General features: G+C 37.0%; 4 protein-coding genes across 8 annotated transcripts; 3 read left to right on the top strand and 1 right to left on the bottom strand.

Annotated features, from left to right (window-relative positions):
- Nucleotides 1–1,293: 1,293 nt before the first annotated feature.
- On the bottom strand, nucleotides 1,294–6,135 carry LOC141813358 (uncharacterized). 3 transcript variants are annotated; one of them, XM_074701310.1, is made up of 10 exons: nucleotides 5,942–6,135; nucleotides 5,409–5,491; nucleotides 5,140–5,240; nucleotides 4,102–4,197; nucleotides 3,942–3,995; nucleotides 3,513–3,661; nucleotides 3,302–3,419; nucleotides 1,924–2,017; nucleotides 1,627–1,833; nucleotides 1,294–1,548 (listed from the first exon to the last, which is right to left on the bottom strand). In XM_074701310.1, the coding sequence occupies exons 1-9, from the start codon at nucleotides 5,980–5,982 to the stop codon at nucleotides 1,628–1,630; spliced, it is 942 nt and encodes a 313-aa protein (XP_074557411.1). In that variant the 5' UTR covers nucleotides 5,983–6,135; the 3' UTR covers nucleotides 1,294–1,548; nucleotide 1,627. The 3 variants fall into 3 exon arrangements, with proteins under 3 accessions (XP_074557411.1, XP_074557412.1, XP_074557413.1); XM_074701311.1 differs by having other exon boundaries at nucleotides 1,294–1,539; XM_074701312.1 differs by having other exon boundaries at nucleotides 1,627–1,830.
- A 2,204-nt stretch (nucleotides 6,136–8,339) lies between these two features.
- LOC141813643 (SNF1-related protein kinase regulatory subunit beta-2-like) lies at nucleotides 8,340–11,602 on the top strand. Its single transcript, XM_074701603.1, has 4 exons — nucleotides 8,340–8,912; nucleotides 10,455–10,627; nucleotides 10,720–10,879; nucleotides 11,042–11,602. The coding sequence occupies exons 1-4, from the start codon at nucleotides 8,772–8,774 to the stop codon at nucleotides 11,360–11,362; spliced, it is 795 nt and encodes a 264-aa protein (XP_074557704.1). The 5' UTR covers nucleotides 8,340–8,771; the 3' UTR covers nucleotides 11,363–11,602.
- A 762-nt stretch (nucleotides 11,603–12,364) lies between these two features.
- Nucleotides 12,365–15,894, top strand: LOC141813816 (cysteine synthase 2). The gene is made up of 6 exons (XM_074701803.1): nucleotides 12,365–12,547; nucleotides 12,637–12,711; nucleotides 13,698–13,841; nucleotides 14,417–14,803; nucleotides 14,889–15,124; nucleotides 15,593–15,894. The coding sequence occupies exons 1-6, from the start codon at nucleotides 12,371–12,373 to the stop codon at nucleotides 15,819–15,821; spliced, it is 1,248 nt and encodes a 415-aa protein (XP_074557904.1). The 5' UTR covers nucleotides 12,365–12,370; the 3' UTR covers nucleotides 15,822–15,894.
- A 4,714-nt stretch (nucleotides 15,895–20,608) lies between these two features.
- Nucleotides 20,609–25,295, top strand: LOC141813780 (acidic leucine-rich nuclear phosphoprotein 32-related protein 1-like). Of its 3 annotated transcripts, none has more exons than XR_012600406.1 (4): nucleotides 20,609–22,247; nucleotides 23,755–24,052; nucleotides 24,200–24,238; nucleotides 24,582–25,295. XR_012600406.1 is itself a non-coding variant. In XM_074701762.1 (2 exons), the coding sequence occupies exons 1-2, from the start codon at nucleotides 21,051–21,053 to the stop codon at nucleotides 24,022–24,024; spliced, it is 1,467 nt and encodes a 488-aa protein (XP_074557863.1). In that variant the 5' UTR covers nucleotides 20,609–21,050; the 3' UTR covers nucleotides 24,025–24,142. The 3 variants fall into 3 exon arrangements, 1 of the variants encoding a protein (XP_074557863.1); XR_012600405.1 differs by having other exon boundaries at nucleotides 24,200–24,467; XM_074701762.1 differs by lacking the exons at nucleotides 24,200–24,238; nucleotides 24,582–25,295 and having other exon boundaries at nucleotides 23,755–24,142.

The raw sequence follows: 25,295 nt of genomic DNA, 5'->3' as shown, positions 1-25,295 counted from the left end.
AATATCCGTTTTAAGAAATTTCATTCAGAGATCCCTTCGCTTCTCTGCCTCCATTTGCGTCGAGATCGCGAAAATCGGCAAATCGGAGAACATACCGAGCGGATCATTTAGGGTTCCGAAGACGAGGAACAGCAAGATGAAGCAACGCAAACGCCGAAGCATTCACATGTCCCGACGCTTCGCCAGACCCATCTGCATCGAGGACTACGGACTCCAATCAAATCGAAGGCCGAGAAAAAAATACCGAGCGGATCTACAAGAGGAGGTAGCGACGGAGGGTCACGAAGCGGAAGCGAAACCTTCCTGTCCGAAAACGAGACGGAGCGACGAGCGACGAGCGCAGAGCGGGAGCGGAGACTGGACAATTTATAGTTCGCTTATATATATTTTTTTAAATCAAAGATGTGATTGCTAAGTGTTTATTACTTCTCTCGCTGGTTGGAATCAGTCCCTTGAGATGTTTAACGAGGAATTAATTAGGATTCAAATAGATTGTGATTTAGTCGAATCGATTGAGAAGTATTATAAGTAATTCTCACATGCCATTGTATTTGATTTTGATCAAATCACGCGCCGCGATTTAATTTTTACTGAATCACATTTCTGACCTAAATTTTATTTTGCTTTAAATTTTTATATATCTTTATCAAATTTTCCCTACAAAAGTTATTTGATCTTGCCATTTTTTAGTCGTGTAACTTAATTTTTCAAATCAAATTGTAGGGTAGAAATTCCATCCCTACAAAACTAAAGTGTGAAGATTTCTTAATGATCATCTTAATTTGTAAGAAACTCAAATATGTAATGGTTGTTCACTCTGCTGCAGGATCTTGTAACTTAAGGATAGGGAGAATTGTATGTTTGAGATACAAACCGATTGCATAATATAAATATATTTTTAAATTCATATTAACTTTAATTATTAGCATTATTTGGTTGTTCACTCTGCTGCAGGATCTTGTAACTTAAGGATAGGGAGAATTGTATGTTTGAGAAACAAACCGATTGCATAATATAAATATATTTTTAAATTCATATTAACTTTAATTATTAGCATTATTTGGTTATTGACTGTTAGAATGATTAATTACGACAAGATGGGTAACCTTTCAAAACTGAACTAGTTCGGCCACATCAACCGGGCAATTCCACTGGTTAAGGACTTGAAAGCCAAATTGATTCATTTTAATAGTAAGAACATTCTGGTTTAACCGAACTTAGACGAGTCCATTCTGTGAAAATGTGGGTCTGGTTTTTGAAGTGTTGAACAGAAGGGATCGACAACCAGCTGGCTACTCAAATACACGTTTCGTTTTATTCTTAAACTACACAAATATGCAACTCAACAATGTCATCCAACAAGGGAGAAAACAAAAGGAAGGAATGGCACAAGTACAATTCTCTTTTTGCGATACAGTTGAGCCGCTGCCGCTGCCGCTGATGGGGGCAGAATGACCGTATGGTGTTAGCACTTAGAATGCTATTTGATGGACATATAGTAACGTCTCCTCGAAACTGAATCTTCTCAGTTTCGGTGCTCTGGAATTGCTTGAGAGGACAATATAGAATGTATGAGTCTTGGATGCTGAATTACTCAAGCAAGCAGGCTGGAGTAATGATTTTTACCTTATGAGTCGGAGGTTGCAACCCTAACTGGTTTTCTGATTTTGAGAATGCTCCTCATGTGTTCGTAGGCCATCACGAAGACACCAAGGAAATAAAGAAAACTTAGTTGTATCTTTCCTAGGAAGTTGTACATTGTTAACATGTTACTAGTCACCCAGTTGTGGTTATTGCTGGTCGATGATTGTGTTTCCATTGGGGATAATCCTGCTAAGACCATACACCAGAAAAATAATCAACCTATCCTGTAATGAGGATTGATCATGTTTATGAACACAATCTATGGTGTTTTGTCCTTACCATCACCAGTATGTCCCTTAGGCCAGCAGGACCACTCTTCAGGCTTAAGCTTGAATATTGATGCAGTTATTAGTTCCCGCAGAGCTTGATTAACCTGCACAGAATGACATTCATTGGCTCTAAATTATTTCTTAACTTTTCAAATTTCAAAAATAGAAAATATATTTTCATTAACCAAAGTCAAATCAACGAGATGTGTATCCTTAGATAAAGGCTTTGATACTTAGCCTCTGTTTGCTCCGGAGACGAATTGCTAAAAGGGCAAATTTTGAACAAGAATCGAGATGCTTTTTTTCATTTACTAGATGTAAAATTAGCAGAAGGATGGATTCACTAGTCATTCGTGGATTGATTTTAGCTATATTTTTTATCCACCAAAAATCGGATGAAATGAACATTTCCTTACTCCCATCTACCGAGCCATTGTCTCCTGATCCTCTGTTGTTGTTGCGAACCTAACACTGAGTTCACAACAACTGCCTGGTCACAAGCTTGAAGCCACTTCACAAGTTTGTGACGACCACCTAGTTGTGAGCTTGCAAGGACCACCTGGGTAGCAAACTCATTTCGATTGTTAGTCGCAAGCTCGCAGCAGCAGCCTGATTGCAAGCTCACAGCCTGCTCGCGAGCTGGCCACTGACCACGACTTTGCCAGCCACCACAAGTATCGTGAATCAATAGTCTTTCCATTCTTTCTACTCAGGTAAAATAGTTAATCTTCCACCCCCCCCTCTTTTCTGTTCCTTTCTGTTTTTTGTCGCCAAGGATGATCCATCCCTCTATTATCCATCCTCCTGAGTTAACTGGGCACTAGACTCTCTGTCCACTTCATACAATATCAATTAACAACATTCCAAGTGGATATTCCATATTTCTATTGGTCGTCAATGAAAAATTGTAAAATTAGTTATATTAGACATTAAGATCCGCGCCTGTGTGGTCCAATTCATACAACATTTTTTGCATAGTGTTGCTGAAGTAGAATTAATTCTACAAGCAGTTGATATTAGCATTTCATTGGGTGAGTAGAAACTTGAGCCTAAACAATGTCTGTGTATAGGATACTTGTATTGTATTATAGCCTGACAAGCTTTTTTTATTGACTATTGACTTCTAACCACAAAATCTACTTTTTAAGTATATACATTATTCACTACTGGTACTTTGTTGTCAATTCATGCAATTCCTAAAATGTTTTTTTCTCTCTTTATTTTGCCCTTTAATTAAGCATTAGAAGAAACTTGAGTCTGAACAATGTCTATGCATGGGACACTTACTGTTATTTTGACTAGCTTTTTTTTCATTTCTGTCTTGTAACATATGGACTTTATGATAAAATGAGCATTCGACAAAGAAATAACCAAGCCCTGAAGTGTACCTCATCTGGCCTTTCATGGCTCACTAGATGTGCACCATGAAGTTCAACCATTCTGGCAACAGGTCGGAGCTTCTCCGCAAGGTTCTTTGCATGGTCTACTTGAGCAATGATATCATGCCTAACAAAATTTAATTATTAATTCCTCATATCTCGATATACAAACAAAAAGTCAGCACATTAAAATTGGGTGGAGAAGGTAAGTATCAACAACCTTCCATGGATAATTGAAATCAGAAATCCAGATGATTGAATTCTCTCCAGCTCTTTTGATGTCATCTTATGATTCCAACAAGCATTAACCTGGCCTTCAAAGCCAATGCTCGATTGCATTCCTGTCGACGATATATTCTTCACATATTCCTGATGTGTAAAAAAATTTTAAGTACGCGCTTTAGAAGCAATGAAGCCAAAAGTTCTAAAAAATAGTAGAAAGAACCATGAAGCTCATGCAGTTAATTATGATAATAGTAATTGCTTTCCACCTGTAATTGTGTCTTGCAAACTCCAAACAATTGAACTCTTAAAATTCAATTAGTAATTGTTCATTTCAGATACTAATTCAAAATGGAAAGATGAAAAGGACATACGAGATATCACACTGTATGGTTAAATTATTTGACACAAAAGAAACATGGCTAACCTGATAAAGTATATCACTTCTTCTACATGATCCAACATGCTCATCAAGATACTCCTATATTTAACGTACATGAAACAAATCAATGATATAAATGTAAAGGGATATAAAGACAATCCCACACAAGAAGAGAACAAAATGAGCCTAGATGTTTCTGACTAACCTTTGTGTAATGAGTTTCCAAGTCGACAAAAGCTCTTTGCTCTGGAGTTCTTGCTCTTAGGAAACGAAATGCAAGGGATAGCATTTGACGATCAATCTGCAAAAGAACTAATATCACCATATAATTAACTTGAAAGAGATTTGATTTTAGATGTAGGTGTCAGTGAAATAACTATGATAGAAGATGATGATTAAGATCACTGCAAGCATTAGTATCCTCAAGCTTGTGCCTGTCCCAATTTACCTATGAAAATGTGTGATTAAACATGGATGTTGAAAGGGCTTCCATTACTCCATTTAGATCAAAAATCTCAGAGGTTTAATCGCGTATTTATTGAAATTTAAGAAAAAATAGGAAGTAAGCTATCAGACTTGCTGTCATGAGCAGAGAAACTTTACTGCTGGGGCTGGAGATGATAAACATCAAAGTAGAAACTACATTTTAAAAGAGGTTCATATTCCCTAGGTGTGGCGTGGGGTGACCATGTCTTGGCACCAAGATGACCCATGTGTCTGACCGACCACAAACCATGGCAGGGATATTGTGGCTCAATTTCAGTCTCATTAATTTTTAATATCAAATTAAAATCTTACTGAATTACCTTGTATTCTTTTAAAAAATAGTTATATAGCGCTTATGATATAAAAAACACCCACATATCCTTCACAATTTTTCTGGAGTTGTTTTTTAGCTATTATATTGCTATTGTTTAATTTTTAGTCTGTTGAATCGGCTCATCCCATGGCCAAGACTTACCCACCATCAACAGACTCCTTCCCTTCCGCAAAGCATAGCTGCCAATCAGCATATAATACCAAAAGCAACTGAAGTCTTGACAAAAATTATAACTAACACCTTCCCTCAAACACCACCATTGAAGATCAAGAAAAAAGAAGAAAGAAAACAACAACAAAATTGCAAAATTTAAAAGCTAAAGTGATGGTCACCGAATTGCATGGACAATTTTGAGCATTAATAAAAATTTGAAGAAGATCAATGGAGATAATTCTTTTGAGTTTATAGTATTTCAAAAAATACCTTCGGGAAGCACTCAAATCCACCACCCGTTACATTGAGCAAGGCCAAGGAGCTTATCCTATCTGGCGCAATGGTTGCCAATTTGCAAGCAATCATGCCTCCTGGTTACAATCAGCCGAAATTCCAATCAAATTACAGATTGGGAAAGCATATGCAAGAGTTCATATCTGCAACCTCATGAATCCCTTCCCATGATAAAGATGAATGCCCGAGCATAAAAGGTAAATGCCGCTGGTTTTTGCTAAACAGAAGAGATAAAGATGACTCACCCATGGAATGACCAAAGATATGTGCTTTTTTCCAGCCTATATGATCCAACAGAGCAAGAGCATCCTTTGCCATGAGGGTCGTTCTGCAATACAATTTTAACATAATGTTGCAAAAATTAATTTCTCCAATTTGATACACTATACACAGATTTAATCGCCTCAATTAGAAGTTATTAGAAACGGTTCCTATTTGGTAGAGATGGATAACAACAATGCTCAATTTCATACAAACTATACCAAGCTATCCAAAAAAAATCATTAAGCATGAAGTTGGGTAAGAAAAAAGTGATAAGGATTTCACCGATGAACTTCCATTTTGTTTAACGATCATTTTTGGTTTTTTCGATGTGAGGGGAAAATAATACATTATATCAGTAATCCTTTTCATTGGCCAACATAGCCAATTCCCAATTGGGCCCTAAATAGAAAAGTAAAGAAATTGCAGGATGTGATCTTCCTACACTACTGAAAAGGAACGATAAATCATCCCGAAAATTCGGAAAAAATAAAAGTAAGGCAAAGAAGAGACGTACGTGTAATCAGATTTGTTGGAGGGCACAGAGCTACGCCCCATCCCGCGGTTATCGAAGCAGCAAACCTCGATCCCATCCTGCGCTTCCTCATCGGCTTCGCCGCCATCGCTTCCATTGCCGGACGGCGTCTTCACCGCCTCAGCTGCCTCGTCGTCGTTGGCCTCCGTCGCTCCCGTCAACCCCTTAATCTGAGGTTCCCACGATTCGTGCGTCCCTGCCAATCCTACATCCAATCCCAAAGGGTAAAACCTCAAATCGAATTTCCGATCCCTGAATCAAAATTCCCAAATCCTGAACGAGAAATTCAAAAATACCAACCGATGATCAGGAGGACCTTCGTGCTGCCATGGCCATACCTCCTGTAAAAGATCCGCACACTCTTCTCTCTCACGAACAAAAAAATTGGGGACAAAGTATTAGATCGATTTGAGTTAAATTTATCAATTTATAAATTTTAACCATTAGGTTATGAAAGGTGAAAGAAAAGAAGAGTAAGAAAATTTTGGTTATTTTAGACATTTTGAGAGATTTTAGTGAATTATTTGATTTGAGAAAATATAAACTACACAATTATTCTATTGTATGTAGCACTATTTTAAAATATAGAAAATGAGGATGTCCACAAACTTAATGCATAATGAACACTAATAAATGCTTTGATGTGTATTATACATTTGTATTTTTGAATGGGCATAAGTTATAAATAAAGAAAAGGAAAATCAATAGTTGGGTGAAATCAGAATATTTGAATTATAAAAAAATAAATACTAATAAATTATTTTTATTGTTTTCTATTTGATAATTAATTTTGATCAAATAAATAAATATATATATGCTATCTCTATGGGTGTTATATGATAGTAAAATATGATGAATTTCAATAAAGATGAATATTTTGAGATTCACCTAAAGCTTACTTATTAATGACTTTTTAAATTTATAACTTAAAAATAAAACGTACTATGTATTTATAATTTAAAAAATGTAAAAATTATAATTTATAAGGTATAAATTAATTTTAAATCGGTTTGTTCTTCGGAGATGATGAATCTTCATGGTATTTCGATAACGGATTAAAATTATGAGTATTAATTGGCAAATTTAAAAACTTTGGGAATATATCAGGAATAATACATAAATAAAAGAGCGCCTCTATTTTTTAGAATATCAAAAGAGGCATTTCTTTTTTATTTTTTATAAAAAAATATTTCATTCTACCTATAATTTATATATAATTATTCAATTATCTTTTAATATATTATTTTTATTATCATCTCATATATAAATCTTAAATCGATCAGACACACGTATTATAGATTTTGAAACTGATATAATACATATTTAATATGTTCAAAAATATTTAAGTTACATCAAAAATTATTTTATAATTACTATAATATAGATTTAATTAATTATTTATATTGTAACAATTAAAATTTGATAGCTGCGATATATATTATAACAATTATAATTTTATAATTATTATAATATGAATCTAATTTAAAATTTTGTAATTAAGATATATAAAAAATAATTTTAAAATAATATATTAGAACGAAAAACTATACCCGAGTTAGGGGTGGGAAAGAGCGTTTTTTAAATAAAAAATTAAAAAAACCCCGTGTTAATTTGAAAAAAATAGAAACCCTTTTTAATTTTTTACTTAAAAAAATCTACGGAGCAAAAACGATACTTTCTTGACGGATGAAGAGGCGGCACCAGCGAACTCTGATTGGGCGCAGCAGGCGGGGTCCATGCTGCACCGTCACAGGTCAAATTTAGTGCTAGCCGTTGGGCCGTCACGACCGATCACATCGCCTGCTTCCCCACGGTAACTCAACGTCACGTCACGTCTCGTCAGCAACTGCGAAGATCGACACGCGTCGCTCTATCACTCGCGCTGCAAAGCGAACCCTGCGACGAGACGAGTACGATCCGTCCCCCACGTCTGCTGCAACAACAACAGCACTCGTTTATTAATTAATTAATTAAGGGGAAAATTTTGAATTTCATAATATATTGAAGACAGAGCAAAAATAGTACAAGAAAAAAGAAAAAAATAGAAAAATAAATGAAGGAATAAGCTAAGCCAACCATAAATATAAAATGGAAGCTTGAAAAGACATCTTATGAAAATATTAAAGTAAGTTTTCATTTTATAAATGTGGTATTTTTTTAAAAAAAACATAATGTTTAAAATTCGGATACGTATCCAAAATTTTAAAATATCCTAAATAGGTACCTAATTTTCTAAAATGCTACAAGGGTTTTCGAATTTAAGGGAACAAATTTGACTATTTTAAAATTACGAAGGGCCTTTCGTAGTAAGTGAAATTTCTCCTATTTCGCAAGACGGGAATCTCCAAGCTCATTGGAGGAGACATGGAAATTAAAGCTTTATTCATCGGTGGAAATGAAGGATTCGATTTCGAGGGCTCTCGGTGGGCGATCGAAATGGTGGCTTGCAGTGGGCGGCATCGCCTCTCCTTTCTCCGTTTCTAGCGACGAGAGTATCCCACTTTCTCCGTTGTTTTGTCCATATCGGAGTCCTTTGCGCTCGGGCACTCTTTCTTTTGGAGGATTTGGGCCTTTGCGTTTTGCTTTTTTCTGGATTCTTCTTTTTTGTTGATTTCTGCAGCGATTTCAGCTTTAAAGCTCAGAAATTTCAGTTGAGAGAGCTTAGTTTTGCGTTGTTTTACTCTATAAAGAGGTGAACTACTCAGTGCCGATGTCGAGGTTGTTTGAAGGAGAAGGTGGTGTTTAGGGCTCAAAGCCCTAACTTTTTCATCAAGAGATTAAGGTATAAGGAATCGTTCTTTCGACCTCCCTTATGGGGAATATGAGTAGCGTCAGGGAAGGTGGAGAGGGGGGCAGCTCGCGCTCGCGAGCAGGGTCGGACGACCTGATGGGGCAGAACCCTCCGCAAAGCCCTAAAAGTGCACCTCAGTTGCCTCTCCACTTTGCTCCGCAGGTTCGCTTCTCCTACCTCCGTCTCCTCCTCTGTCTTTGATCTGTTGCTTGGCATTTTAAAAAACTACGAAATTGACCAGATTCATGGATTCCTGCTTTCCCCTCCATGTTTAATTTTATCTGTGCATATGGTGAGTGTTCACAGTAGTTCTGTACGGTGTTTCTAAGTTTTCCCTTTTCTGAGGTTTGGATATGAGCTTCTATTGAAATTCCTGGCTTTAATCAATTGCTTGTATTCTGTGCTTAGTTTGTTACTTGTGCAAACTGCAACCTTTTGCTTCACTCAGTTATACTTTGATGAATTTGGAAGGTTTTTCTCAGATTTTCTGTTCCCTTGCTCATCAAAGATGTTTAATAATGTAATGTTCTTTTGCTGCAACATATTTTCTTCACTCAGATTTATATATTCATATAAGTGAGGCATGGTGGATTCATAATATTCCAGCTATACTGTGATTAAATTGGAAGGTTCTTCTCACATTTTTCTGCTCCCTTGTTCCTTCAAGATGCTTAATCATGTAACGTTCATCGTAACTAGATTAAGATGCTTATAATTATTGCTGCTTTTGTATAATTGCTTGCAACTGGTAGTTTGGAGAAAAATTAACATTGGCACACAGTTGCATTAGCCAGAAGATGTTTTTTGATACTCTTTTGTGATACTTCTCAAATTTTATCCTTCGAGCATGAGACATCTAAGGAACATAATCTTCATCATTACCCAATGTGTATCAGAACTCTCTGCCACTTACGACAATCAAAAAGGTTTTATCTTATGTCGGTTGCACCTACTAGAGATCATTGGGGATGTTCATCATGAAATTACCCCAAATAACTAGAGAAAAAATTTTCCTTGTGAACGTAGATTTACCAAGCTTAACATGGAGTTCTGGCCAAGATATGACTTCTTTGGTACCCATATATTATTCACATTATTCTGGTGCACAAGTCATGTATTTAAGATTTTGATTTAAATAATTAAGAAAAAAACTTATCATTGGATTTAGTTTATTTCCATAAAAGCCATGTTGCATTTGGCAATTGGCCTACCTTTTGGTATAATTTACCAAATTATATATCTATTTATGTTCCTATTCTTAAGGATGAAGCTTTGAAGGTAGTCCATTTTGGTATAGTAATCCAATCTCCCATGCCTCAACCATCATATTGGTGGTGAGTTGGCACACTGAGAAACAGAAGTTAGACGAAGAAATGGGATTAGATACACCTGTATACTAGGCGCTGTGTGTATCATCAGTTCAGTGTCGTAGCTAATACGTTAGCCAGGCCGTGCATGCTGTCTTTGAACCCTTCAATTTGTTGTCATCTGCTCTTCTCTGTTTCTTGATTAAAACATTGATCTGGTGTATCTTCTTTGTTTGTGTATCCTAAAATTTTAAAGTCATCTTCTTGAAAGTAATATTTATCATGAAGTTAACTCTGAAACAACTATAGTAGCTTTCGTAGCTGAGGAGAGGATCTTACTATTCATGAATTTCCTATGTATTCATTCCTATGTTGTTAATCTCCATTTCTTCTTCAGATCCCAGTTACTCCGCTGCAGAGACAAGAGGAAATGCAAAGTAATAATGGGTTACCAAATTCTACCACATATGATGATGTGCTCGATGAACACGGGATTCCAACAATGATCAACTGGAACCATGGTGGCAAGGAAGTCTTTGTGGAAGGATCATGGGATAATTGGAAGACAAAGTACTACGAGCAATATCTTTTAACCAAAGAAAGTGCCTTCTATTAGGTTATAATGCAGCTTGAAGAACATGAGGAATGCTTTTCTATTGCAGGAAACCATTGCAAAGGTCAGGCATGGACTTTACGGTCATGATAGTACTTCCTTCTGGCTTCTACCAGTATAGGTTCATTGTCGATGGAGAATGGAAGCATGCACCTGATGTGCCATGGATGAACTATATGGGGAATGTTCATAACATATTGGACTTGCAGGTAGTCTCTGACATTTTAGTTTAATGGTACACTCGAAGTTAAAAGATCCTGTCATGCTGTCATCCCTAATCTCAACTGACAAATATCTGTTTTAGCTGATAATATACAGTTAAAAGGTAGAACACATCTAAGTTCTAAGGCACCATCTTTTTTCCTATGCAGGCATTTGTTCCAGACAACTTAGGAGGTGTTGCTGGATTCGATATGCCCCAATCCCCAGAGTCAAGCTACAACAACCGCCCACTCGGTTCAGAAGACTTCAGCAAGGAGCCTCCCCTTTTACCTCCACAGCTCCAAGGCACTCTTCTCAATGCACCAACCTCCATGGATTGCCCCTCCTCTGCAAGGCTTCCCCATGTAGTGCTAAACCATCTCTACATCCAAAAGAGCTGCAGTGGGCAGCCTGTGGTGGCACTAGCGAAAACTCATAGGTTTCTCTCCAAGTATGTCACAGTGACACTCTACAAGTCCTTGGCAAGGTGAGATATCGTCCGTCAGTGTTGTCGAATAAATGGCTGTCTGTTTGGATTTCCAAATTATTTTGCTTGTTTTAGATGTGAAGCTTTGAGATCTCCTTCTAGTTTTCTACATTAGGTAGCAGCATATGGCTACAGTTTAGCCATGTTGATCCATATAAACAAAATCTATTATTGTTGTTGTTGTTGCTGCTGTTGTAAATTTCTGGTTATTTTAAATGATAGGAGGATGTCACTTTGCCTTTAAGCTGTATTTGCATTTAAAGGCTGAATTTTTTTTACTATTTTAAAGTCTCTAATGTTAATAATATTAAGTTGGAGTGCTGGCAAAATTAAATATGATCCAATAGCAGGAAAGATCCGGATCGAATAAAAATAACTAGAATTGAGTATTCGGTTAAAATTAAATCGAATCGAATTAAAGTTTTTTAAACTAATTGAATCGATCAAATTTTTAAATAAAAATTGAACAAATTAAATTGATAAAATATCGATTAATTCAGTTTTCGATCGATATAATTGGAATAATTAAAAATTTTAAATATTATAAAAGTTTTATCAACTAATTAGAGATTTATAAATTTATTAATTTAAATTTTTAAAAATTATTTTTTTATTTTGATTAATTCAATTTATTTGATTTAATTGAATAAAAAATTTAAAAATCACAATCGAATTGAATTAATTATTTAAAAAAAATAATTAAAATTTTAAAATAGTCAAATTAAAATTTTAAATTCGATTAATTTATTTAATTTAATCAAATTTTTATTTACCCTTAAAAATAACAGAGAAAAAAAAAAGGTATTTTACTATAAATGAGGGAAAACGCAGATAAACCTTCCGAGGGTTTTGAGATGAAAATTGTTCCTACATAGGGTCGGTTCGACACCGCCGCATATTTGTGCTGATTTGATCCGTACCGTCCGTGTCCGAAATCAGAGATCAGGTCCGTTCAAATCCCCTACTCCTCGTCCTCGGTCCCGTGGCCCCGATTAAGAGAGAGGAGGGAGAGATGGCAGCGACGTCGGCCTTCGCTGCGACAGCCGCCGGAGTCGCGGCCGTCGCAGCTCTTCTCTCCTTCCTCGTCCTCTCCAAGCAGAATCGTAGGAGAAGGAGAGGCCTCGTCGACGCCGTCGGAGACACCCCTATCATCAGAATCAACAGCCTCTCGGACGCCACTGGCTGCGAGGTGAAAGATGGTGCCTTTCTCATCGATTTGAACTCGTTTTTTTCTAGATCCTTTTAATATATCGTTCTTTCTTTGTTTCTTTCTTTCAGATCCTTGGGAAAGCCGAGTTTTTGAACCCTGGCGGAAGCGTGAAGGATCGCGTTGCGGTCAAAATTATCGAAGAGGTGATCGAACATATCTTTTTCTTAGGATCGATGTTTTAGTTCTGGATAAGAACAATGAAGATATAAAGTAGATAAGGAATCCCCTTCATGACACATCTTCATTGATTTTTATTGTTTTCTGGGCATGTGTTTTACATGTAGGAATTGCTCCTGATTTATCTTATCACAATGTTTGGTTTGTTAGAATAGTTATTCTAGTCCTTATGAAATCTTTTGGAATAGGAGTTCAGTGTTTGATTACGAACATGAACTTGGAATATCAAATTCTTATATTCCTTATTTCATTCTAAGGAATTTTTATTCCTCTGCTATATTTTCTCATAAATGCCAATTTTTTTTACTGCATTAAATACTCCAAAAAATACATATTTTAGAAGTGTGATGTAGGTCTTAGTAGGATCAGACAGGTTGTATAAGTAGGTTGGATTGGATGAATCAAGTAAATTGGGTCTAGTAGGATGAACTAGGCCAAGCAACTTCAGTGGGTCTAGCGAGCACGATGGGCTGATAATGCCGAGCATACCAGACAGATAGGCAGGCCGGGAGAGACAAGTAAGCTGATCTGCCCAAACGGCTAGAAGGGATGGCAAGTTGTTCAGACTAGACAATCAAACGGGTGAGCCGGATGGGTTAAATTGAATGAAGCAGACTAACTAAATCAGATTGATCATGGGAACTGGACAAGTCAGACAAACTAAAACAAACTATACAACATATTTTAGTCTGTTGGAGCTATTCCTAGTGTATTGCCTATATACAAACTAAACGTACGAATAATTATTCCAAGTCTATTCTGTTCTATGAATCAAATTAAGGGATAACTATTTCTTTTGCATTTTATAAGAATAACTATTTCATTCTTTGTTTGTTCCATTCCATTAATCAACCGCATTGCACGAGCCTATATATGCTGGACCATATACTTACATTTTCGGCAAACTACATGCTCTACAATTTAGACACCTTGTGGAATGGATCTCACGCAGGCACTAGAATCTGGGGACCTTGTGCGAGGTGGTGTTGTGACCGAAGGAAGTGCTGGTAGTACTGCAATTAGCCTCGCCACAATTGCTCCAGCATATGGATGCAGATGCCATGTTGTTATTCCTGATGACGCTGCCATTGAAAAGGTAGAAGTTCTTTTCCTAATTTCTCATTAAAAAGTCGCAAAATATGTTTTTGTACTCTTGTATTTTGCTAGTAGAAAGAAATTTTCCTTTGTTCTCTAGATGCTAGATTTGTGCCATGCATCATCTTCTTTAGAGGTTTATTAACCAAAAACACTTAGGGTAATAGCAGGTTGCGAGAACTGTGATTGAAGCAAGTGCTTGTTATGATATATTGCCTTTGGTCTTTGATCTTATGACCCCATTATCGTAACATTTTAAGTTTAGAGATATACGATTTTTGGCTTCTCTGTTGGCGAGTACTTTGAAAGAATTGTCATCCCAAATATCTAAATCCAAACGTGAAACTAAAATGCAGTGGCACATCAAGTTATGCACATATTTAACACCAGCTATTGTTTGATTGATACTTCTTGCTTATGTGTTTTCTGAAAGTTCTATAATGTAAAAGTGTGAGCTTAGTTAGCAAACGTTAAACACTGACTTTGAGAATTCAACTGTTCAATAAGGAATAAAACAGCTGGTTATGGTCATCTTTCCCTTCAATTCTTAGATTTTTATATATGAAATTCTGTCAGTCGCAAATAATTGAAGCGCTTGGAGCTACTGTTGAAAGAGTAAGACCAGTTTCTATTTCTCACAAAGACCACTATGTAAATGTCGCAAGGCGGAGGGCCTTGGAGGCCACAAATAGAGCTGCCATGCATAGAGATGCCAGAGCAACTGAAAGCATTGGCTTCATACAAATGAACGGTCATGCGCCAAAGCAAATGAAAAGTGATATTCCCTCCAGTGATTGTGAAGGTGGGTTCTTCGCCGATCAGTTTGAAAACCTAGCAAACTTCAGGGCGCACTATGCGTGGACTGGTCCTGAGATATGGGAGCAAACTGAAGGCAAACTGCATGCTTTTGTTGCTGCTGCTGGTACAGGCGGCACCATTGCTGGGATATCACGATTTCTCAAGGTTTGTTATGGTGGTATTTGTCTTGTTTTCTCTGTTGTATTACATGAATTTCTATTCTGTATAATGATGATGCCTTATCCCACAGGAAAAAGATCCAAGAGTTAAGTGCTTCCTCATTGATCCTCCTGGGTCTGGTTTGTTCAACAAAGTTACCAGAGGAGTGATGTACACAAAGGAGGAGGCAGAAGGCCGACGGCTGAAGAATCCGTTTGATACTATCACAGAAGGAATCGGAATCAACAGATTGACTAAGAATTTCATGATGGCAGAGTTGGATGGAGCGTATCGTGGAACAGACCGAGAGGCTGTTGAAATGTCCAGGTACACATCTAAACCTCCCTACTAGTATTCAACTGTCCCACAAATGTTTCATTATCGTCAATAATCTAGAACAGTCTGTTTATCTAAACTGTCTGGGTTGGCTATATCGGTTTCATCCCTTTCTTTGAGTTTCATACAATACAATACCAGGAGAAATATTCAAATTAATTAATTAATTTTTATTACATCATTAATGTTTTCTTTGATCTTGTTTTATCCCTCGTATCTTCTTCTCTAGTTAACTATTCTAATTATAAAATCTATTCTGTTCCTTTTTATATTATTGAAGATGCAAACGTGAAGATTTGTGGACTCTACTATCTACATCTTGCTGTTATTAGAGAGTTTTGATAATGTTTCTGTTCAGATTAAGTTGCTAAGATTCCTTGCATTTCAACTTTTCCTCAAATCAGGATGTTATACTACTGTTTATTCTGGACTAACGTGTGTGAGTGCACATCATCTCAGGTTTCTCCTCAAGAATGATGGACTGTTTCTCGGGAGTTCTTCAGCGATGAACTGTGTCGGAGCTGTGCGAGTGGCACAATCTTTAGGTGCAGGGCACACAATTGTAACGATTTTGTGCGACAGTGGGATGAGGCACCTTAGCAAGTTCTGTAACGCTCAGTATTTGGCTGATCATGGATTGACCCCAACTGCTTCTGGTCTTGAATTCCTAGATAGTCCTCGACTTTGAAGAGTTCAGGCTCTGGGTATCTTATAATTCATTCATGACTTTAGAGATGTTACATGGAGCAGATAGTAATGATTAATATAATTGATAGTCAAATTGACATTATTAATATTTTTTTTAAATTTTAAGTGTACATTTATGTCATGATATATAATTATTAATTGAATGTATTTTAATCATATTTAGATTTTTTATATTTTTAAATTTATGTTTTATTCAATGTGATTTGTAGGGCAGTTTGATCGTCAAAGTCTAAGTGACACATCAAGAATTAAGTTGGACATCATGATGAAGGCTTAATTTCAACTCTTCATTTGAATTTAGGTTACTAAAGGCAAGAAAGTTATCTACAATGAATTTGAATCTTATATTCAAGGAATGGAGGGTAGACAAAAAGAGGATAAAAATATTTTTTTGTCCTCTTTTTTTTCACTCACCCTTCATTACTTGGATGTAAGGTTCAGATTCATTGTAGATAACTTTCTTGCCTTTAGTAACCTAGATTCAAATGAAGGATTAAGATTAAGTCTTCATCATGATGTCCAACTTAGTTCTTGATGTGTCACTTGGACTTTGACAATCAAGCTGCCCTACAAATCATATTGGATGAAACGTGAGTTTAAAAATGTAAAAAAATTCAAATATAATCAAAATATATCCAATTAATAATTATACGTCATCCAAGACATAAATGTACATCTAGAACTTTAAAATTTTTTATTAATAATATCAATTTAATCATCAATTGTATTAATCATGTTAGAATGTATACTATAAGTCTAGTTTTTATATGAACATCTATTTTATAATATTTTGAAATAAAAGTCATATTGGTCAAATGTTTACATTTTATATGTTTTATATATATTAATGCAGATGTCCACTTAATTTATATTGTAGATAATATGGTGTGTGGTGCTACACAGAAGATGATGTTATAAATTCTTATAAATTATAAATAGTAGCTCACAACCAAAATGGATTGGGACAAACCATTGGAACGGTTATAGTATAATTGGTATTAGTTTATCTTGACTATAAAATTACACTAGTACACTTTGTGTGTATTGAGAAGGACTGTTTGATGTTTTTTTTTATACTGACTATATAAAAGAACAAGACCTCTGTTATTATGGATGCATGTTCTCTTAATTCTTATATAATAACAAGCACGTATACTTAGTATTTATTTCTTTAACTTATCAATAAGTGAGATTTATTCGTTAAATCAATAGGCCTGATGAGTTAGAAGATAATACTATGTATATGGTAAGTCTGTTATTTGGCTTTAATTCTGCAGCCTTTGATTCTTCGTTATTTTATAGGTTTTCTTCATATGTTTCCATTTCAAAGTTCATTGTATACCCAATTCATTGCACTGAATTAGGGCTCCTGTATTTGACATTATCCGAATGAGACTTTCTCCCAATCCACTGAATTGGGTTGGATGACCACATCCAAAAAAAGGCATTAGGAACCAGCTTGATTTTTTTATTGCTATTAGGGCCTATAGAACAAAAAGAAAGAGCACTTAATATATGTATGTTTCATTGACATGCCTTATACTGACGCTCAGAAAAATGCTTTCTAGAGGCAAGTCAGTACTTCATGCTTTCAGTCTTTAGTCTAATATATTGTTTTATATAGAATATAAAGCATATCATGCTTACTGAATGTATACTGTATACATAAAGATAAGGAAAGCAAACAATTAGTATTCAGAAGCCAATGGTCGCTTAAACAATATGTTGCCTACTGGCTTGCTTGGAGCGGATTGTTCCTTCGGTCAGGAAACTGAGCTCTAAGGACCCGTAGAAAGAATTCGTATAATAAGAAAAAAACTAACAATAAAAAATTCAAAAATAAGTCTCAAAACTCAAGTCATCAGCAAGAAAGAAATGATCATTTGACTTTCTATATAACATAGACCTCATTTTTTCTACTGACCTTTTATCTGTGACAATTGGCATATCACATTAGAAGTGTCGCAGAGTAGACTTCTTAATGAAACCTTAAATTGTATTACATTTTGGCTTTATGACATGCTCAAAATGGTCATGGTCTGTTTGTTGGTGTATAATTTTCAACTTGGTCTATGTGCTCCTTGCTCCCCATCCTTTTCTCTATGCCTTTTTTTGTCTCTTATTTTTGTAATATAGACTACAAAAAGTGGAGATCTAGCCTCATTCATGAGCAAGTACAATTTGTTATACTTACCATGTGAAATTGATTCAACATTGGTTACTATATATGGATTTTTTTGTCAAACTGTAACACATCATTCATACATTCTCCTCGTTGCTATTTGAAATTCTGTACATTACCTGAGTTGTATTTTAGTAGTTATTTTGGGTGATCTGATTTGATAATTTGACCTGAGCCTCTAGTTTGTTTCTGTTTTATAGCCTTAAATGATGTTCCAGAGGCTCGGCCAACAGCTCAAGTTATTGGATACTCGAATTGAGGCATTGAGGGATTAAGTTTTGGTCATTATGAGTGCTTTGGCATCGGTTGACATGTTCATGGATGCAGTAAGTTTCCATCTTGCATGTGTAGAAGACACACCTTCTTGAGCGACATTTTAACTCGAGTTTGATGATGTTTCAGAGTAAGTGGCAAGAGTTGTTTCCCACAATAGTTTCCAAGGCAAGGCCTATTGAGGTGCTGGCTTTAGGAATGGCAGGAAGTCCAAGTGGATCGTTGATATTGGTAATGTTGCATCATTTAAGCTCTTCTATATTGCAATACTTAAACTCTTGTATTTGTACCAAACTGCCAAACTCTGTTCCTTTATGATACATACTAATCTATCCAAGAGAATGCAGATGTATGCAAGACCTTGATTGTTTCTTTGTTTTTTTAGGAAGTTGTCTTCCTTTTGCAAGAAGCGATATCAATATTTTCACTGATGAATTAGATTTCATGATTCTTGTTTCTGAAGTTGCAGTACGTGCTGCAATATAGAAATTAAAAAGTATGAGATTAAATATCTAGTTTATAGAGATTTGCTACACTTGGTAGCTGAATCTAATTATCAAAATGGTGGTGGTTGAATGAACACTCTAAGCATTCTTTGAATAGAAAATAAGACTCCTTTGTTCATGTTATAATTCAGTATCAAGTTGTATGATGTCCCAATTTATGGAGGCTCTTAGTGTTATAATTTTGTTACACAATTCGTTTTAGTTGCATTTAGAAATAAACTTGGAGTTTTTTTTTTAAGCTGAAATTGGTTGTATTATGAAATTTAGGAAGGTTAAAATTTCATCCTTTATCAAATGGTATAAGAATTAAATTTGGTCATGACTTCTCTGATTTGCGTCATTTAGAGCCCAAAAATTATAATTTCGCCCAGGACCCTTGTACAACCAGGACCGGCTCTGCTTGCATAGAGTTCACTGGAAGGATAAGATTCATATAGAAGAATCTAGATAAATGGTTCAGTTTAGAGCGAAGATATCATCAAGAGAAGGCATGAACTCCAAATCTAACCTATGGGAGAAACAATTACATTAAAAATTACAAAAGTATCGAGTAATTTTAATGAGATCATAGAGCGAATTAGCCATTCCGTTCATGATCAGCTACGATAAAACACTTACTCATGAAATCGAGCAAGGCGGATGTCTTGACCACGCTTCTGCAAGCAATAGCAGATTAACAACATCAAGCCCCAAAGGAGCGATGAAATCACGGGAGTATGAAGTAAACCTCGAAATAGGTGGTTTCAGGGAGCTGGAGCGGCAGAGGCAGGCCCAAACGCATCGGATATGATCATGCAAGCCATTGGAACTGCCTCGACGCTTTGCTCTCGCAGGGCGGAAGGGTTGGGTGCGCACGAGGAGTCCACCGACGGAAGGGTTGACGAGAACGAGATAACCAAAAGAACGAGAGAAGGGTAGGGAGGGCTAAGTTAAAATCGAGCTTAACCCAATTAAATTAACTGAAAATAAAATAAATCAATTTTTTTAAATCAATCAAATCATCAAATTTTTCAAAAAAAATCAAATAAATTAAATTAATATTTTATTAATTAATTTAATATTTGATTGAATTAACTAAAATTTTAAAATATTATAAAAATTTTATTAATTACTTAAGAATTTATAAATTTATTTATTTAAAATTTATAAATTTAAATTTTTTAATTTATATAATACAATTTATTCGGTTTAACCGAATAAAAAATTTTAAAATCGAAATCAAACTGAATTCATCGAATTAACTAATTTTAAAAAAATAACCAAAACTTAGAAATAATGAAATCAAAATTTTTAATTTAGTCAGTTTATTCAATTTAACTGAATTTTTGCTCACTGTTTGATGGTGCTTGACCCAATTATTAAGCTTTTTTTTTCATTTAAAAAATATCTAATTTTTAAAAAAATATTTATTCACTATAAAAAAAAGTAAATAAATTTTAAAATTTAATGATTGAAGTATTTTCTTATTCTTGTAATTTGCATTTTAAATGAAGAATCAATATTTGTTCATGACTATGAAAAATAATTAAATTAGGAATTTTTTGTAATTAATAAAAATATGAAGGGGATGGGCCATTATTAGATAGCCCTTGTGTCTGTCGGTGATTATTTCGTAATATAAATCAATACTATTAATGAATAAATGTAAAATATGGAGCTAAATTTGGAAGCATTTTTAAAAATTGAAAAACCTTCGGGGGAGAAAATGGAATTTTCCTCTTTTTGTTTTGATAAAATTTAGGGAATATATAAAAATTATTGATAAAAAGGAGTAGAGGGGAGGAGAGAGCAATCGCATCCCGTCTCCTTTGGTGGATGTGTTCTTGGGAACGATTACTCCCTGTGCGGTTTCGAAGAAGAGGAGGAAGTAAGAATTTGGGGTGGCGAGAGATTTCATCTTAGGTTTAGGGTTCTCTAACCCTCTTCCAATCCATGGTGTCGGCGAAAGTTTCGTGATCTCTCTTACCTTCCTCGTGTCGCCCCCGATCCTCGTGTGGAACCGGTGCAGATCCGGCGGTCGTGAGAAATCGATGAATTTTGCGTCTCGATAAGTGTTTATTTTGGATCTGCTAGGGCAGTTATTTTGATTTCTCGATCGTTGGTCGGGAGTTGCTGTGCTTGTCCGATCCATCTGTGGAATCAGTTTGGTTCTCTCAATCATTAGGGCTTTTGTTTGGTTGATTTGGTGGTGGCTTTTTTTGGATTCGGTGTTGGTGTCTAGGGTTTCTTGTTTTGTTTCTGTTGATAGATGGACGAGGCCTGGGAGAGGGCCGTGGAGGCGGCGATAGGAGCTCAGGCGGAATCTTCCTCTTCTGCTTCACCACCGCGGAGCCTCACACTTGACGGTTCGGTGAAGTGTCTTCATGGTCGGCTTCCTCCGCCGGAGATCCTGGAGAGGTACCAGTCGCTGGAGGTTCTCTCGATTGCAAACATTGGGGTGTCATCACTAGAGAAGTTTCCGCGTCTCCGGAACCTGCAGCGGCTGATCCTGTCTGACAATCGCATTGGCGGCGGACTTGAGTTTCTGGTGGAAGCTGGGCTGGATTCCCTCAGGGACCTTGATCTCTCCAACAACCGGATCCAGTTCCTAGAGGATTTGTCACCTTTGGCTCAACTCCGGCTCGTATCTTTGGATCTCTACGAGTGCCCTGTGACGAGGGTCAAGGATTATCGATCAAGGGTATTCGGAATGATCAGGACTCTGAAATATCTGGATAAGCTGGATGCCGATGAAAATGAACGGCCAGAGTCTGATGAAGAAGAGGAGGATGAGGAAGATGATGAGGAGGATGAGGAAGAGGATCCTGGGAGTGGTGAGGTCGATGGAGAAGAACGTGCAGAGAGGCTGATGAATGGCGTTGCTAGCAATGCAACACATGCAATAGTCAATGTTGATGAAGAAGAGGAGAGTGATGCTGAAGAAGAGGACACTGAGACTGGTATGGGAACAGATGTCAATGGTTTGGAGAGGGGGTATCATGCATCCAATGGATTTCGAGTTGCCCCTATCAGAGCAGCTTCAGTTGAGAGAGAAGAGGACCGAGATGAAGAGGAGGAGGATGTAGATGAGTATGACGAAGAGGATGATTTGGGAGAGGAGATTGATGCAGAGGAGGAGGATGAAGAAGATGATGTTGTCGAGGTTCATGACATACGAGACAGTGAAGAGGATGATGAGGACGGGGTTGAAGAGGGGAAAGAGTTAGATGAAGAGGACGAGGAGGATGAGGATGGGGATGTAGAAGAAGATCAGGATATCCCAGATGATGAGGATGACGGTGAACCTGGAAGCTCAGGGAGATTCATCAATGTAGAAGGGGAGATTGATGGTCATGAGCAAGGTGAAGGTGATGAAGACGAGAACGGAGAGATTGGGCAGGAAGATGAGCAGGACGTGGATGATGATAGATTTTCTGAAGAAGGTGATGGCGAGGATGAATTTGAGGTATATTTTGTTACTAAACAATAAATTACTCTGATATACTGTTATTTGCTGCACAACTATTTACCATTCACTGTTATAAATTATTCTGATTTGTTAATGATCTTATATATGTTCATTTGTTACAACAATGCATTTCATTTTGTCAGTACAACAAAATAGTTCATCAATTGCTTTTGCATGTTCTTTATGCTTTAATTATCTTATTGCTAATGTTGAAGAGAAAATTGTTGTATCATTTTTGAAACTATTCTAGTGATTATTTGTTATATGACAGTTTTTATGTTGCTTTGATCACCAGTTAAATGTGTACTAACAGGGAACCGTGGGGCCAGCAAGGTCAAGATTTTTTATGTCGAACTGCCCTAAAATCTGATTAAACTGAAATTTCTCCCTTTATCTAATTGGACTGACTTGGCCACGGGTTCCTGATTATGGTTGAATTAGCGATTCCGGTTGGGGTTGTAGGAACACTGGCTATGTTGGGTTTGTGAATTATTGTATTGATACTTTGTTGGGATGATTATATTAGATGCATTAGCTAGTCAGACTAGTTTAAGTTGTAGCATATACGACAACCACCGCATTTAGATAAATAGGGTAAATGGATTTATTTTGAATAAAATATCACTTTGTTCTGGATATGCAATAATATATTTTTTACTATGAGTGAATTTATTTTTGTTTAAATTATGCACCTGCATATCCTGTAAGCATATCAAGGCATGTGCGCTGATTGGAGCGGCGAAACATCTTGGCACTCGTATGCTTTGTTTACACTTTGTAATACCTTTTTGCATGTTAATGCTTACTATCATGGAGTGCCATGTATCTATTCAACTTTAGCATTATTTCCTTTTGTTGCAATGAGATTATACTAGTTCTGAATGATGTTTCCCTCCCAAATCAACTGTTATGAATTTTGTCTATTTTTATTGATGCAATAGTTTCAAAGTGCATACTAGCATGTTTGTGTAAGTTTTATCCTCAAAAGTTTGTTAGAAAATTTATTGGACTTTGTTTAGGCTCATGCTGATCAACAAGCTTCCCATCTAATGCTTTTCTGTATTGTAAATGGATGTAGTTAACCTTATTTTGCATTACCAGAATCTGTTGTCATAACTACTTTAAAAAGTACTGTTTTTGAATACCTTCAAACTTTTACCAGAAAAAAACGAAGATATTTTAACTTGCTTGGTATGCAGAAATACTGATTGATATTCTTTTTCTCTCCTCATTTCTCAGTGTTATTTTCTTTCATTTTTAAAAATTTTGTTTTATTTGGAATTTGTTACATCTCATTCTTCTAAGTGATTGTGATTTTACTCACGTTTATTTAGGAGTCCTATCTGTTATGGAAGTTGATTGTGCTAGTTTGTTTTGCTCATAATTGCTTGCATCTGTCAGATCTTGTTTTTGTTTCCGTTTTGCCTGATCTTGATTATTTTTTGATGTTTGTGTGTTATCATATTCGTTTTTGCTGACCAGTTTTTATGGAATTTGTTTTCAGGATGATGACAATGGCGGGGAGTATCTGGTGCAACAGATTCCGCAACCTCCGTCCGTGGATACAGCAGGGAGTGAAGCTTTTGAGGAAGACGAAGATGATGAGGTCGACAACGATGATGACGGTGAAGAGCACCTCCAGGGAAACAACAAAGTTTCTCCACGACATGCATCCTCTTCTCAGCCCAACAAGCGGCGGAGAGATGACGACGACGGCGATGAGGAGTCGGAGGAGGAACAACAACAACAAAGGCCCAAGCATCATCATCCTTGAGGTTTCTCAATCGGCGAGGTTCCTGGTGGTGGGTTCTTCCCCTCCTATGTCGTGTATTATGAACTTGCCTACTTTGGAGAACTAGCAAGTGAAAAAGAAAGACTTATTCAGTTGGGTTTCTTGCTCTTTCCTCCTCATTTCAAAAGTTAGTTATTCATCTTCTTTCAAATGGCAGGTATATGCTTCCCTCAGTCTGCTTCCCTCCAAACAATCAGTAAGTTCAAATAAGCCGTTATGTCTGTGTTTAGGTCCCTCTTAGTTCATGTGTTCCTGCGGCTTAGAATGAGACATATCTTGTTCCCTAACAATTTGAGTTTGGTTGGTTGTGTTAGCAACTTGTTCGTCTCATTGATGTGTATGCAGAGCGGTAACGTTACCACATTACCCCCGCACGGTGCCCTGTGAACCCGAGCACGGTGTCGATTGATCGAGTTACTCGATAGGTTAGGAGTTGAAATATTGGGGCTCAACAGGCCCAGGCCCAATAAGTCGGGCCCAAAAGCTACACCTTGTATGAATGACTTTTAACTAACTCAAGATTTCGTTCGTCGATGTAGGTTTTTGCTCGACCACGGGTTGGTTCGACCGAACCGGATCTCATTCTGCACTCTCCGTGTGAGATTAATGATATGGTCGCCTGCGAGTCGGTTCGACTGAACCAGGTAAGGTGGGGGCCGAACTCGGACCACATTCTGTACTCTCCACCTCGTATGATCGGCTCGCCTCGCGTTCCTCTGTCGCTGGCGTTCGCCGTCGTCTGCGTCCGCGAAGACGCTGGTAGCAGTTCCGACCGTCTAACGAACCCCTGGGTTAGACCTGCTTGACTGTCATTCCTCTTCTTCCGGCGTTCGCCTTCGGCTGCGTCACAGTTAGCGGAGGCGGCTGGGATCGGGGTGGCGGAGCGGCTGTGATACATCGCCGGCCCGTCGTGGCGGTGGATGTCAGCTTCCTGACGGGGAAGAGATTCTAGTGGTTCGGCTCGACGGAACCAGAGATGATAATTAGCGTCCGCAGCTTCTCGCATTCCTCTACTGCGGCCTGCATGTCGCGCCGAAGACGCTGCTAGCAGTTCCAGCACCGGCGGAGGCGGCAGCGGCAAAAGCCGCGGTCGTAGTTGGGAAGCCAGGGAGCAGGGCTGTCAGCTTCATCTCGAAGCTTTTGCCGGGGAATTGCAGTGCGTCAGCTGAGACTGTACGTATTTTCTTATTATAATCTCGTCCTGGCTTTTTCCACCATTAATTGGCTGGTTTATTTACCTTTCTGTAGGTGAT

This window comes from Curcuma longa, chromosome 20 (genome assembly GCF_044706935.1).
Source record: "Curcuma longa cultivar G26 ecotype Majalengka, Jawa Barat chromosome 20, ITB_CL_G26_1.1, whole genome shotgun sequence".
Lineage (NCBI taxonomy): Eukaryota > Viridiplantae > Streptophyta > Magnoliopsida > Zingiberales > Zingiberaceae > Curcuma > Curcuma longa.
This window is presented reverse-complemented; position numbering and strand designations above follow the sequence as displayed.